At 36.6% G+C, this 16,674-nt stretch overlaps 1 protein-coding gene and 1 long non-coding RNA gene across 2 annotated transcripts; both read left to right on the top strand.

Annotated features, from left to right (window-relative positions):
* The first annotated feature begins 12,361 nt into the window (after positions 1-12,361).
* On the top strand, positions 12,362-13,816 carry LOC134219760 (phospholipase A1 VesT1.02-like). The gene is made up of 4 exons (XM_062698624.1): positions 12,362-12,392; positions 12,449-12,517; positions 12,579-12,781; positions 12,872-13,816. The coding sequence occupies exons 1-4, from the start codon at positions 12,362-12,364 to the stop codon at positions 13,814-13,816; spliced, it is 1,248 nt and encodes a 415-aa protein (XP_062554608.1).
* Positions 13,817-14,705: 889 nt separating this feature from the next.
* Positions 14,706-15,416, top strand: LOC134220797 (uncharacterized). The gene is made up of 3 exons (XR_009982059.1): positions 14,706-14,861; positions 14,922-15,191; positions 15,291-15,416. It is a non-coding gene; the product is annotated as an uncharacterized LOC134220797 (long non-coding RNA).
* The last annotated feature ends 1,258 nt before the right edge of the window (positions 15,417-16,674 follow it).

Below are 16,674 nucleotides of genomic sequence, written 5' to 3'. Positions count from 1 at the left end.
TTGCATTTCACTGAAAGTATTGTTTATAAGGAACGTTTGTAACATTTCTTTTGGAATGACCTCTATTTTGTACTTCTTCACGAGCTTCAAACGTTTCTAAAACCCATCGCAAGCGGCACGCATGGTCTGCATGGGCATTTCGTTCCGGATTTTGAGAATTACGTCTTGAACTGGTCTAAGTTACTGACCTTGTATTCGTACAGCTTTAACATAATAAAGGACCACACAAAAAAGTTAAGAGGGTTCAAATCCGTGAAACTGTGAGGTCGCAAAGTTTTGTCCAAAAAGTCGATGAAATTGTCCCCATATTAGGCTAAAATATCAATTTCCGTGTATAAAGGGTTATCGTCCTATTGGAACACGTAGGGCTCATCTCCGTCTAAGCACCGGGCCACAGGGGGCATCAATCGTCCCCAAAAACCTCAGTTCTGTAGTACGCCGCAATAATTTTGACATTCAAAAATGGCAATTTATGATGCCCAATCCATTTTCAACGCACGTAATAAACAAACAACAAGTGACAGAATGTCAACACCACACACATCCTATAGCGTATAAATACCGCTAACACTGACACCAATACTAATACAGAATATGCACATTGGGCTTACAAATACAATGATCAAATATTTGTATTCGAACTTATTGAACACCCTATAGATGCGCAATTCTCTGTGAAATCGAAGGTCGATTTATATTTGTATTTTTTGATTTCCCTGAAATTTTGAATATACATCCTTTATGGCCAAAAACATTATCTGCATCATTGGTTTGCCATTTTAACTCTGGTGTAACTTTTGACAAGGGCCTAAGCGAAAACACCTTGAACACTTTTAAAAAAATATAACTTGAAAACGGCTTGTCCGATCATTCTGGTGTCTTGGGCAAAGTTTTAGATAATCAATGGGGCTACACTCAGAAATAGATCAAACCTGTAATAACATACAAACAAATCATTTTTCATATTTTCAAAGTTTATACTAAGCTAGAGTAAAAAAGTAATCTATGCAAGATTAAATCGTTACACGGCGAGGATACGGAGGTTATACTAATCGAGTATAAACTGCACGTAAACGAACGTGGGGTCAACCAGGAGAAACGCAGTTAGCATAGATTTTCCTCAGAGTGTAAGTGAAAAAAAATATACGCTGTGAAAAAAATTCAAATATTGAAAAAAAAAACTTAAAAACAATTTTCTCAAAAACGAATTTTTCTATTTTTTTTTGATGTGTTGTAGCAGATAATATATGTATTATTTTGCACTATGGGTCATGATGGAGAAATGATGGACAAAAAAATTGTTTCTTTCGGGACTTCCCTATCTAGATTTAGTAATTTTGTCATACAATATTTCCTGTATGAGATAAAATTAATCATTTTGGCAAAAATGCATAGAATTAAATTGTCTACAACTTTGTAGAACAATACGACCCCCTAATTTGAAAGATTAAAAAAATACATTTTACAAAATTTGTCACAAAAGGGCCACCCTAATGACAACTTACACCAAAAGTAGATATAAAAATAGACGTAAAAACTCAAAGGTGCAGCCCAATCGGGTTGTACGCAAAGGTGACTAAGGACTACGTAGCTATTCGAAATTGATAGTATTTGCCATAATAATTTGTGTCGTTTTATTAACATTGAGCAAACTGCTCGGAGGCCAACTGAATCAAGAAGTCGAATAGTTGTTCCCAGTTGGATGAACTTTGAGTCTCTAACCGTGGAATTAACATGACTCATCGGCCGCTGAAGCCACTCGACTGGCTTTCAGTCGGGGATATCACAATCCTTACTTTGCCACGAACGCTTACATCGCGGGCGAAAACCAAACGCTGCATATAAATATATTTGCGTTTGGTTTCACGCCACTTCTGATTCTGTTTATTTCTCCTTTATGTCGGCCATTTTTGAGGATGGTGTCCTCCAAAAAGGTCTTTATGCATACAAAAGAAGGTTGATCCGACAATCCGATATGAACTTTCTTTAAAGTGCAAAATTCAATCGTAACTAGCAAATTTGATAGCGCGGCGGAGGGAGATGATGCAATTAATTTGAACGGGTCGAATCACTAACAGCAACCAAGCTACCACGCTAACCCGATGCCACCGAAACAATCCATTTTCGCAACTCTTATTTCCATAAATTGCTGGTCCTGAGAAGAACCAATTTTCTTTTCCCAATGTTCCTTTCCAACTAACTGACACCACAATTTGTAATAAATTTTCAGCATCAGCACTGGCGGTGCGGGATCGCCACAGTGCTATTTTTATGGTCAACCTTTTTTTCGTATGAAATTCTGGTTCGTTGAGGTTGAATGATCTGCAGCAACACATCGAGCACCACCACCAATGCGATGGATTTTCTTTCAATTTTCGCTAATAAATAGTTAAAAATTAGTATTTTCATATAAATACAAAGAAGCGTTGACTCATTCTTGATCGAATGGTAAAAAAAATCCATCGAGAAACGGCTAAGACATTAAAGTTTAAAGTCTATCATATTTTCGTGACGGTCTCCGATTTTTGCAATCGTAAAGTGTACCCTAATATAGAAAACACAGACGTAGTCCTACTTTTTTGTTGTCCCATCTGTGACATCAATATATCAATCAACTCAGGAAAAGCTCTAGTTTATGTAAAAAATATAAAAAGAGTCAACATTTCACCCAAGCAAAAAATACAAGCGCTCAAAAAATAGCATTTTTGACATGCCTTCAAATAATCCGGATTATCTCCGGTATCCAGCGGTCTGAACATAGATTTGAACCAAAACTTGATTAATTTTCCAGTCGAACACTGTAAGAACCAAAGAAATCGGTTGATTTTTCACAGAGTTATGGTCATTTGAATTTCGATAAAGTTTGGCCTGTTCCGATCATTCTGTCCAACCCCTGTATGTAAACATCGCGTGACATCTCTCATTGAAAATGAGAAATTGCAGTAATGAGTGAATGAGAATGAGAATAAATGAAGAATGAGAATGAGTGTGTGAAAGTAAGTGAGAGTGAGAGAGTAAGCGTGAGTGAGTGTGAGAGAGAGAGGTGGCCGTATTACTACTCACTATTTCTCACTTTTCGTTCAAACTTCTCAATTTTCACTGCTCACTTTTAACTTCGCATTTCTCACTTTACTCTTCTTACTTCTCATTCTCAGTTTCCCCTGCTCACTTCTCACTATTCATTTCTTTGCTTCTCATAACTCACTTCTCATTGTTCACTTCTCACTTCTCATTAATCACTTTTCACTTTTCTGAGTGAGAAATTCTCATAACTCACTTCACACTTTTCACTCTTCGCGTCTTATTCTAACTACTCACTACATTATTTATTTCTCACTTCTCACTTCTCACTTCTAATTTTACACGTCTTGCTTCTTAATCTCACTGCTTACTTCTCACTATTCAATGCTCACTACCCACTTCTCATATTTAATTTCTCGCTTCTCATTACTCAGATTTCTCTTCACACTTCTCACATTTCTCACTTTTCACTACCCACTTCACTAGGTTCTTTCCATAATAAATTTCCGTCAGAGATTACGCATTTCTCGTGCGGAATAAATTCAAACCGAATTGTTTCCCTCCGAATTGGCAGGATTTACATGTGTAGAGGTGGAATTTTCAACCGTATACTTTTCCCGCGGTTGGGTTTACACTTCGGGAAACTCTTTTCGTGTAGACTTCTTCTCCTGTCATGAGAAACGCGAGTTCCCTTCCCATTAAAATTACATGGGAGACCAAATCCCGGGACTCGTTTTCCGAGCTGTAAATCAGGCTATCAAAAATTACGTCCAAGGTTTGAGGGGGGAGAGGGTTCTAGAATTGGTGACAGTTGTCTGAGACTGAAAGAATAATCATCAACTCTGTCAAAACTAAGTACCTGATGGCTGGCAGAGAACGGGGCAATCCAAACGGTGGGTGGTCCCAAGGTGGAAATGGATGGGATGCGATTTGAGGATGTCGGATGTCGAACACGCGTTACATGTGATAATGACGTTAGCCGCGAGGTAAAAAGATGGATGTGTTGCGGCTGCAAGTAGGACTTTCTACGGTATACGTAGTCGGCTAAAGCCTCGCAGCTTACATATACGAGCAAAACTTGCTCTGTACACATCATTGATTCGTTCAGTCGCCCTGTACGGCGACCATGAATCTTGACCGTAAAATATGCATTAGAGTGATTCAAATTTTGACTTTTTTGCTCCCCTATGCTTAAACGATGGAATTTGCCATAATCGTCCTAAATTTTTAGCTAATTTGGATGTAATTTGACTGAGCATAAGCAGTTTGCAGCTTGTATGAATATTACTATGAAAACAGTAACTTTTATGAAAACCCGTTCCCCATCATTGCCTATTAAGCTCTAAAAATGTATGAATATGTTAGCAACATAGGAAATTTAACAAGGGAAAATATCGTCGTTGTTGCTAAACGATTTGATGCTGGCAACAAAAGTTATTATGGAAATACTGAATTGTGGGAAATTCAATTTAACACGTAAAAGAATAACATCAAAATCAATAATGAGCATTTCTGTTTTCTTTATAATTTTGCTTACAAAAGTCAGATTGCTTCGCAACAGCAACTGACTTTCAGCTTAGGATATGTTCTATGATGACGATGCGTTAAATATATTCAAATATATTCTGGGCTGTTTCACGAAACGATCTTTTACATAAGTGGCAATTCTCATAGTAATTTTCATATAACCTTCAAACGGCACGTGCACAACCAAATTACATCCAAATCAGCTAAAAATTTAGGAGGACTATTAAAATAGCAAAAACAATCGTTTAAGCACAGGGGAGCGAAAAAGTCAAAATTTGAATCACTCTAATATGTAAGGTACACTGGGGGAAGTGGAAAAAGGGGGTAAGTGTAAAAATCGACTCGAAAAATTGGAATTGTACATACTTTACAGTTTTTACCACATCATAGCATCATGCAATGTTATACTTTGATGCTCACACTAATACTATGTTGAAATTTGTATAACACATACACTAACACGGTTAACGCTTGAACTGTAATTTTAGGTTTCATGAAAATTGATATTTGCATTCATAAAATCAATTCTTATTTGCACCAATTGTTCTTATTACAAGTGAATTTATATCACAGGTGACCATTACAATACAATTAAACTAATCCCATTCAATTGGTAGTGGTTTGTACCAAGAAAGCAAATAATTCAAAGATTTTACACTTACCCCAGGTATCAAACACTGTGGGGAAAGTGGATAATGTTCTAATCACGCAATTTTTTTCTTCCTTCCAGGGTTTATTTCGATAGCTGTGAATCTTAATATGTTCCTTCTTTGTTATCATTGTGATTCCAGTGGTGATTGGACTCATATAAATGAGATAATGCCTGATTAATCCACCTATCGGTACTGATGCCTTTCACATGTTTTCCATATGAAAAAAATATATAAGAAAGTTAAAAATAGCACTGATAGGTAAATATATTGTATAATTCACATTAATTTTTATTCCTAACAAGTTTCGCCGTTGAATGCAATTTTTTTGCGAACAAATCGGTTAAGGACAAGTGCTTAAGAATAGCTGATAATTTTGTATGTGCTTTGCGAACACACATACATACAAATACGCACATACAGACATCATCTCAATTCGTTAAACTAAGTTGATTAGTTTATAACCCTGTAAGTCCCATTTTTCCTTTAAAATGTTCATCTTTGGGGCGAACATATAGACTTTACGTACACTTAGTGTCCGAGAAGGCAAAACCAGCCCTCTTCTAGCTATTACGAGAATTCCTTGAGGATCTATTCCGTTAAGGTAAAGAAAATGTTCCACAAAAGATACTCAGGGCAATTATCGTATTGATTTTAGTTATATGTAACTACTCATCACTATTGAAGGTCAAGGCAACATGGGTTTTCCACTTACCCCATCCCACTAGGGTAAGTGGAAAAATAACTCCTAATTTTAAAATCTATTTCCATAAGTTCCAAGCGACCAAAATGGTATGAATTACCGCACAGTTGGTGCAAAATTGACTGTTTTTGATAGCCCATTTTGATTGAACGCATTTAAATCATTTAAACTGGTTTTACACTAATTCAAACATGCATTATCGATTTTTCCTTTTCCACTTCCCCCAGTGTACCTTATACTTCTTCTGCAAGTCAAGTTCATACCAACTACAGGTATACCTCGATTATATGGACTTTTTCGTTGCAAAAAAGTCCATATAATCAAATTTTCCATATAATCGAAGCAAAAATATTTTTCTCAAAATTTGTGTTATACGATGAAATTAGTATTAAAAGTTTAAAGAAAATATCCATTAATTGTCTTACAGTCCAATCCGCATGTTTAGCCCCATTTTATGTAACTTTTATGACTTTCAACTTTCCCACAGAACTCATATTTTCTGAAGCCTCTAAATATGTTTGCCGTTTCCCATAATGACATAAATGACAAAAATATTTGTGTGGAAAAAAATCTTGTACGGAAAAGAGGGGGGGGTGGTCGAAACACCCTGAAAAATGCTTGCGGAATAAGGTTGGTTCCGGTAAGGTTGAGATTATATATCAGCGATTCTACGGGAAAAGAATAGAGTTGAAAAAAAAGTTGTCCAATTTTGCTCAAAATCGCTTGGTATGTTCTTCATCGAAAATAATTAGACCCGTATTTTTTTATTTTTTTATTAGGGTGACCATGTTCGATATAGGGTTACCAGAAAAATCGCTATTTTTCGAAATTTTTTATTTTTAAAAAATCATAACTTTTGAACCACTGAAGCGATTTGCAATATTTTTTTATGGATAGAAAGCTTATTACTTCTAGTTCTTACTAAAGTTTTTGGTTTGGTGTATTGGTGTACTCAAATTTGCTAAAATGGTCAAAATATTCGTTTTTTAAGATTTTTTAAATGTTGGACCACAATGACTATATATTTTTATATTTTTTTAGGAAGATTCAAATATTTTTACATAACATATCAAAAAATTAGAAATGTTCATCGAGCCGTTTTTTAGTCACATTTTTTTGAAAATTTCAAGTTTTCTGCCCATACACACATGGAATGAACGTTCAGCGATTCCACGGAAAAAGAATAGAGTTGAAAAAAAAAGGTGGCCAATTTTGCACAAAATTGCTTGGTATGTTCTTCATCGAAAATAATTAGACCCGTATTTTTTTTTTATTAGGGTGACCATGTTCGATATAGGGTTACCAGAAAAATCGCTATTTTTCGAATTTTTTTATTTAAAAAAAATCATAACTTGTACTGTATCGATTTGCAATGTTTTTATGGATAGAAAGCTTATTACTTCTAGTTCTTACTAAGAATATTCACACTTAAATCATTTCACAGATTTCGGTGAATTTTTCTTCAATTCACCGAAATCTCAACAGCAGATTTGTTCGGTAATTATTTCACCGATTTTCTGCGGTATTTTTATTTGTTCAACTGTCAAAACTACCAAAAAATCTGTAAAATTTTTACCGAACAGTTCTGCTGTTGAGATTTCGGTGAAATTTCACAGAAATCTGCGATTTATTTTAAGTGTGTTGGTTTGGTGTATTGGTGTACTCAAATTTGCTAAAATGGCCAAAATATTCGTTTTTTTATGATTTTTGAAATGTTGGACCACAACGACTATATATTTTTATATTTTTTTAATGAAAATTCAAACATTTTTTGATAACATATAAAAAAATTAGAAATGTTCATCGAGCCGTTTTTGTGTTACATTTTTTTGAAAATTTCAAGTTTTCTGAACATACACACATGGAATGAGCATAATTTTCCATCACTTCAAAATAACTGCGGGAATCATTCTGTTGAAGTTATCAAACTTATTCCTAATAAATTCATGATAACCATGTTTACAAATCTAGTTTTATTTGTGAAGTAATGTACCTATCAAAAGTAGGGGAGGCTTGTCCAATTCTGACCCCATTAAATGTAAGAACTATAAATCACCCTCAAATTGTTTAAAAGCATAGACCAACATTGCTAGGGTTTACTCAACCATGGTTTACGCTTTAACTGGAACCACAATGGTCCGTTAGCGTCCTAATTCAGCATGAGTGCTCATAAGGGTTGCAGAGGCACTCATGCCGAATTTGAGTGGTAGCGTAAACCACGACTGAGTAAACTTAACTATTTTGAATTATTCCACAAAAGGGTCATTTTGAGTAAACCGAACTGAAACTAGAATATATTTTTTTAGCGTGTAGATTTTTTTTTTATATTTAGTGAAGTTAAAAAATCAATTTTGAAGTCCAAAAAACACAATTTTCCGACCAATGAAATCTACGTTGAAATTCTTTGTGCAATGAATGCTTTCCATTGGTATTATTAAAAATTTGGCAACCAGCGCTGTCTGAGAGAATCTTGGCTCTGCTATATTGAGGAATGGTAGCTCAAATCTCAAAGCTTTAGACTACAAGCAATGGTTTTCTCTGATTACCTTCAATTAAAACTCAGCATTTAATTTGATTATTTTTATTTTTCATAATTCATCAAAAAAAATATTACATAGCAAAATTCTTACAATTCAACACACTTTTCTTCATCTGAAAACGAAAACCGTTTCACGATAATGTAATTTTCATTTTGTGGCTTAAAGTAATGAAACGATTGTGTCCCAGAGATTTGTTTTACACGAGTATAACGGTTCTTTATTTTCTTTTCCATTGCATTGTAATCTTTTTCCGAGAAAAACTCGTAATATATTTTGGAATCTACTTTAGAAACAGCCCAAGAGTAAAGTTCGTATGCAGTTGTAATATGATGGCCTTGTAAACTTGCTTTTGAGGCGTTTCGCTTTAGAACACCTCCTAAAGCGTCACAAGGCCCTTTTCCATGGCAAGTGGCAAAAAAGTTCCACTCTGCTTTAAGACCGAAGTCTTTGTACATGTGGCACAAATTGAAAGCAGTCATCTTATTATTATTTTCATCATCTGCCTGATCCATCAGAAAAAAAATGGATATTTTTCAGGTAAGGTAGCTTTTTTTTAATGAAATTCACACAATTTGTTATAAACAGCCGAACGGCAACATGGTTATGTTTAGTAAATTCTGCGATTGCTATGAAGCTAGTAAAGTTTAAATTTTGTGCTTCATCCTTATAATATATGGCAAAAGGATGGATTGTGCATTGAGCGTTTGCCCAATGAAAACCTTGTATAGCGTCCTGATTAACAAAAGAGTAATTTTCAGAGAAGTCAGCAATTATAATGCAATCAGTTGCTTCCAAATTAATTTTAAGTTGTTTTAAGTAGTTTCCTTGTTGCTCTGCAATAAAATTATGCGGAGATAATTCGCTTAATTTTTCTAAAAATGTTTCCACATACTCTTCTGCATCCATTCGCATTGAATTTAAATGACAACCATCTGTTTGCTTCCATTGTTTAAATTCTAAGTAATCGACATTTTCAAGAAAATTCATCAGGTCATTCTCCAGTGTCTGCGTACCCGGGCAATGATCACAGGTTTTCAACAGACATTTCTCTGTAGGATTTTCACGAAGTATTTTAAAAAACAAGTCATGATACGTTTTTAAATGGTTATGAATAAGTTTCTTGTCTTAAGGGTTTTAAACATTATTTTTTCCGTGGAATCGCTGAACGTTCATTCCATGTGTGTATGGGCAGAAAACTTGAAATTTTCGAAAAAATGTAACTCAAAAACGGCTCGATGAACATTTCTAATTTTTTGATATGTTATGTAAAAATATTTGAATTTTCATAAAAAAATATAAAAATATATAGTCGTTGTGGTCCAACATTTAAAAAATCTTAAAAAACGAATATTCTGACCATTTTAGCAAATTTGAGTACACCAATACACCAAACCAAAAATTTTAGTAAGAACTAGAAGTAATAAGCTTTCTATCCATAAAAAAATATTGCAAATCTATCCAGTGGTTCAAAAGTTATGATTTTTTTAAAATAAAAAATTTCGAAAAATAGCGATTTTTCTGGTAACCCTATATCGAACATGGTCACCCTAATAAAAAAATAAAAAAATACGGGTCTAATTATTTTCGATGAAGAACATACCAAGCGATTTTGAGCAAAATTGGACAACTTTTTTTTTCAATTCTATTCTTTTCCCGTGGAATCGCTGATATATAAAATCGGAAAAATGTTAAGCCAAGCTTGGAAACCAGCACTTTGCAATTTTTTGTGTTTTTTTAAAAGGGTTAGGCCTCTAACTAAAGTACAGGTTCTTTGGAAATGTTAACCTTAAATAAATTAAAGAATCGATTGGGCTGATAAAAATTGTTGACAGGAAGGGTCAACTGCACAATGCACCTACACCTGCTAAGTGGAATATTAAAGGTTGTCAAATAAATTGTTATTGCTAATTTGGGCTATGTTCCTATGGTTAAAGGTAGCCTCACACCTCGGGAAATTGATCCGCGGATTTTTTCCCCATTTGTATTTTTGCATATGCGATGTTTTCGGGATTTGAGCACGGAAAATAAAAATCCCGGCCCCATTTAAAATGCACGGGGACCAAAATCCGGCGGAAAATTTTCCTGAGGTGTAATTCAGCCTTAAGCAGGATCGTATTTTGGGATGGGTTTTCAAATTCTAAAACGTCATGGATCTATAATATTATAACCTTTCTTTGGAATTTTTAAAGTTTAGGAGCATATTTAATATTTTAATTCAATCCTATCTATCAATCTAATTTTGAAATAAAATTGAAATAATTCAAAGTATTGCTGCCTGCACCGTTGGTAAACTTCTTTAATACTCGAACACGCGCACTGTTGTATTTTGTACAACACTAACGGAAACAACATCGCTCACAGTATACAGCATGAACGAGCTTTCATTTTCGTTTCAGGATCACACGCTTGCTGAACGGTAAAGCAACAATTCATTTAAGAAGTGGTAACTCACATTCCAGAATATCCAGATATCCATTTTCTTTTCCTGACGTTAACCGTCAGTATAATCCGAAAGCCTTGTGCAGAACAAATATAAATGCTGGGATATTCGACAATATTTATTTGAATATAAAGACTGCTTGTAGATTTTTAAGTGTTTTGCAGGTCAAATCATTATCAAGATTTTTTTTGTCTTTATTATCGAGACTTTCAGCCCGAGGCTGGCTCGTCTCGTTCATTATCAAGTTCCTCCAGAAGAAATAATGCAAGGTTTGAAAACCATTTTAAACTTTATGTAGCACATTTTGAAATAAACTTATCCAGTTTCCTGGACAAAAAAAACCGTCTCAGTGGGTCAGATTTGCTGGATGTTAATGCATCATCCGCCCTTCTGCACTTAACTTCATGCACTAAAGGAGAAAAAGGATGGAAGCAAAGATCTAACAGCTATATACGGCAATATCAACTCATCACTTGCTTCGCATACTGTCGAACTGACAATTCACTTCACGTTTTCATATGGCAGAGATCATCTAAAATACGCGTTATATTTTTCCACCTATTTGTAAGTACATTGAAGCTTGCAACGTGAAAATGGTAAATCAATCAAATCAGCCGAACATATGATTCAGTGTGCGCTTTCATAAATAACATCGAAAACATGCCTTACTGGCCTTTATTTGCCCCAATATACCTTAATAAGTATAGAATCAATGTAAAATACGACTCACAATATTCAACTGTTTTTCAAAACACCAAAACAAGAAAAAAAATGAGCGAAAAAAAAGTCCATATAATCGAAGTCCATATAATCGAGGGTCCATATAATCGAGGTATACCTGTACTGTTATCGAGGTCGTTACTCCTGATCGGGAAAGCAGGACCATGCTGAAGGTAACTGGGCTCGACTCCCGGTTCGGTCTGAAAAAAAAAACCGGGTTGGGAAAAAAAACCTGGCCTTAAAAGTATTATTGTGTTAGGCTTATGATATACGAATGCAAAAATGGTAACTTGGCTTACAAACCTCGCAGTAAATAACCGTGGAAGTGTTGAATGAACACTAAGCTGCGATGCGGCAATGTCCCAGTGGAGAATAATGCCAATGAGAAACGAAGAGTCTTAAAAAATCAAGATCGGTTGAAACATAGCTGATATATAACAAAAACAATTATGCATAGCTTGAATTCCTTCGCCAGCTATAATCACCAGTTAGACATGTTCTCGAATCATCTAGCCGGACATTATGATATGTGATTTTTCACCCCTATAGGACAAAGATAAGCCTACACCAGAAATGCAAAAATTTGATACAGTGCAACAATAGCTCGATTGGTATTAATTACTTTTATGGACTTGTTAAAGATAATTGAAGGAAATCGACAGTTACCTATAAATAACCCCATCCAAAAACATGCACCCGAATCATTTATCGTATGATTGCCGAAAGATTAGATTGTTTAGCAGTACACGGATTCTAAATCATGTATATGATACATCAATCCAGACAAAGTCGTAATCTACTACGATAAGACTATATAAAGGGCAAGTATAGTCGAAAAATCGGGCAGAACGCTTAACATTTAAACTCATAAGCAGTAAAATGAGAGTACTCGCTTTATTCTTGATTGTAGGCTTGGGTAGGACTAACGACCATCTTTTACTTTGGAACAATTTTTACGTATCGTCTCATTATTCTAGCGGTGGCCCTTCCTATCGAGGAGATAGGACAGGAGAGTATTCCTTTCGAGGAAATCGGTTTGGAGCACATTCCGAATGAGGAAATTGGTGAAGAACACATCCCTAATGAGAAAGACGGTTTGGAGCACATCCCCAATGAGGAAGTCGGCGAAGAACACATTCCGTATGAGGAGGACGGCTTGGAGCACATCCCCAATGAGGAAGTCGGTGAAGAACACATTCCGTATGAGGAAGACGGCTTGGAGCACATCCCCAATGAGGAAGTCGGTGAAGAACACATCCCAACACAAGAGAACACCTGGTCTCTTGTTCCCGACGCTAATGGTCATCTTCACTTGGTGAACACCGATCCTTATAATCTGGCTGGCCAGGAAGAGCCTGAGCTGCACTTCAACGCTGATACACAAACCATCTTCCGGCTGTTCACCCGCTCCAACCGTGACAATGGCCACGTCATTCAGTCGGGTAATGCCGGCTCATTGGGAGGCTTCTGGAATGGCGGCCGACAGACTCGGATGATTATACATGGATGGAACAACAATGGAGGATCACCGGTGAATACCCAGATCCGTAATGCCTACCTGGACCGCGGAGACTTCAATGTAATTACCGTGGATTGGGGAGCAGGTGCGCAGAATCCCAATTACCTGACTTCCCGCAATCACATCAATGCTGTCGCAGCCACCGTTGCCCGCTTCGTAGACTTCCTGAACCAGAGCGGTGGAATGTCATTCAACAATATTTACATCGTTGGTCACAGCCTGGGTGGACACACTGCCGGTATCGCAGGTAAACGAGTCAGCCGTGGACGTCTGCATACTGTGGTCGCTCTGGATCCGGCCCTGCCTCTGTTTTCAATCAACGCGCCTAATGAGCGAGTGGCACCAACTGACGCCAACTACGTAGAGGTCATTCACACCAACGCCGGTTTGCTCGGATTTGACCTGCCCATTGGTCAGGCCGATTTCTATCCGAACGGTGGACGTTCACAGCCCGGATGTGGAGTTGATGTGGCCGGTACTTGTGCCCATAGCCGAGCATGGGAGTTCTTTGCCGAATCGGTTCGTACCGGTCGGTTCAACTCGGTTCGTTGTGCGAACTATGACCAGATCTTGAATAACAACTGCGTGTCCAGCGGAGCCAACAGGAACATGGGAGGAGAACCTTCGAACATTGGAATCGCTAGTGGAGTGTATCATTTGACGACCAACGGTAATAGTCCATTCGCTCGGGGTTAACTGGACTGATTCTATAATCCTATTTACTGATTAAACTGAAGCTTCGAATCTTTCGCTTATTGCTTTTCCGAGAATACTCAACAAAATTTGCTTTAAGTGATTAGTTATCCCATATCACAATCATTATCAAAATTTGAAGCGTGAATTCTTTCCAAATCGTACTGAAGTTACTTCCTACAGATTCGAAGAGTGTGAAGGCGACCCATACGGTAACTTCTTCCTCTATTATGGTGAGTTAAGAACCAGCTTAAGATAAAATTCATAAAAACAATTGTTATAAAGATTTGGGTTACTACACAGAAAAAAAATTAATTGTGTTGCTAAATATGTTGTACTTTACAATTGAAAAGTGCTCTATTTTGATCAAATTAAAAGTAAAATTGGTTACCATAAGAGTTAGTTTATCTTTCTAAAAGTTTATTCTGTCACTTCTGTTTGTCTCTTCAAAAATTTGTACTTTTACTAATAAAACTGTAGAATTGTCAAATCTTACCAGAAAATGCATCACAAAGTATATGTAATCAGGACACCTCAAGAAAAAATAAATGCATATCTTTGTAAATTAACAGATTTTTAGTGTTTTGATATATTTCAAAACACAAGGTAAAAGCAATTTAAAATATAACAAAATGTGTTCTAATATTTATGGAACTATTTTTTAGCTCAAAGCCTGCATGTAGGCATTCGATATTAGCGTCAAACTTTTAATTAGTAAAATGCAACTCCATTTTTGCCAAAATTCCGAAATCATTTTTCACGGTGTATTCACCCGCAGTCAGTTTAGTTTATAGGGCACTGCACGGACTGCTTTGTCTCTTTCTCGCTGCAAAGAAATTTGAAAACAACAAGGCCAGTAAACGTCAAACTTCCTGAAGAACAAAAGAGAAAGGAATTCGTTTGTGCAGTGCCCTATAGTCTTCCCGTTCCCGCTCCTGGTTACTTTGTTTTGTTTTCTGGCCGTCGCGAATCGCATTCATCAGCAAAACGCCCTCATATACATTTCGACCAGCTGAAGATTTCATCGGTGGAAGGGAAACTAGAGAAGGTTTGTCCCATTGAAATTTGAATTATTTCAGTTTTATGTAAAGAATTATGTTTTTTACAGACACTGCCGGATCCAGAACCACCAGAGGTGCATAAAGAAAAATAAATTGGTCCCGTAAGTTGGAGAATGTGTTCGAGAGGGCCAACCTCAACAGTGTTCATAAAAGTTCCTGAATCAAAACCAACCCGTAGAGGTCCATATAGCTGCTATGACCAGAATATGTCGGTCGCAACAAGAGGCTTCTCAGATCTATAGTGGTGTTTGCGCCCAACCCAACGAATCGTTTCAAAGATGTCAAAGGAGGAACTAGATACCTCTTGGAATAGGAAGGTAGGTTAAATATATTTTAAAACTATAAAAAGTGTTTATCGCACAACACGCAGTTCCTGAATTGATGGTAGACTGATACGAGATTTTTTTTTCTTTCAGATAAGTCTTTACTGACCGACAAATCTATAGCACAATGTTCACTGGAAACTGCAAAGCGCCTTCGAGAAGCCATGAAGCAGCTACGAATTATAATAAGGTTCAAATTTAAATAAATAAAATGAACAGTATAAAATCATATTAAATTTAATTAGGTAAATTGAAAAAGGGAAGGTGAATTATGGGTTCCGTCTTTTTTGGGCAAATGCAAGTTTCCTTTTCATATAAAAAAATCTCTTTTTTTGTTGATGGTGTGATCATCTTGATTTAGCAGTTCTACAATTTTGTTTTGAATGTTTGAACTTTGAATTTCACAGTGATATGAAAGTTTTGAACCATAGTTCTTTCAAAAGTTTTCATACTTTTATTTTGAACATAGACAACTCTCTACGAAAAAGAACCAATGCAACTTTTTATTTTTACCAATGGTTTTTTTAATTCTAATAATGATTTTTCTTTCTGTGTACTGAGTGAAGAGCTCGTCATACCTTCTGTTGTGAAAGAAAAGCCGATACTTTCAATAATTTCTCATGAGATCAAATTTATTTATTTATTACCAGACTACGGCCGGGGTGGCCTGTGCTGCACATAGAAGTCTTCTCCATTCAGCTCGGTCCATGGCTGCACGTCGCCAACCACCAAATCGTCCTCCACCTGATCGATCCACCTTGCTAGCTGTGCACCTCGCCTTCTTGTGTCCGTCGGATCGTTGTCTAGAAACATTTTCACTGTTTACGTGCCCGGCCCATCGCAGTCTTCCGATTTTCGCGGTGTGAAGGATGAATGGTTCTGCCAGCAACTTATACAACTCGTTGTTCATTCGCCTTTTCCACGTACCGTCCGCCATCTGCACTCCACCATGGTACGCAGCACTTTCCTTTCGAAAACTCCCAGTGCGCGTTGGTCCTCCACGAGCATCGTTCAGGTCTCGTGTCCGTAGAGAACCATAAGGGTTTTGAAGATAGTCAGTTTTGTACGGCGGCTAACTCTATTCGATCGGAGCGTTTTGCGGAGTCCAAAGTACGTACGATATCCTGCCATGATGCCTCTCCGAATTTCTCTGCTGGTATCGTTGTCGGAGGTCACCAGTGAGCCCAAGTACAAGAATTTTTCAACCACCTCGATTTCGTCACCACCAATACAAGCTCGTGGTTGATGGCTATCGTTGTCTTCTCTTGAGCCTCTTCCTGTCATGTACTTCGTCTTCGACGTTTTGATGACTATCCGTTTAGCTTCGCTTTTCAGTCTGATGTAGGTTTCATCTATCCTATTAAAGTTACGTGCTATACTGCCGTAATCTGAAAAAGTGACGTATACGCCATTTTCTAAAAATGGTGTTAACGAGTACTACTCATCGAGCTCTTTATCAGAAAAATGGAAAACATGC

The sequence above is a fragment of the Armigeres subalbatus genome, chromosome 3 (genome assembly GCF_024139115.2).
Source record: "Armigeres subalbatus isolate Guangzhou_Male chromosome 3, GZ_Asu_2, whole genome shotgun sequence".
Lineage (NCBI taxonomy): Eukaryota > Metazoa > Arthropoda > Insecta > Diptera > Culicidae > Armigeres > Armigeres subalbatus.
The sequence above is the reverse complement of the archived record's forward strand: the minus strand, read 5'-3'. Positions and strand labels throughout refer to the sequence as shown.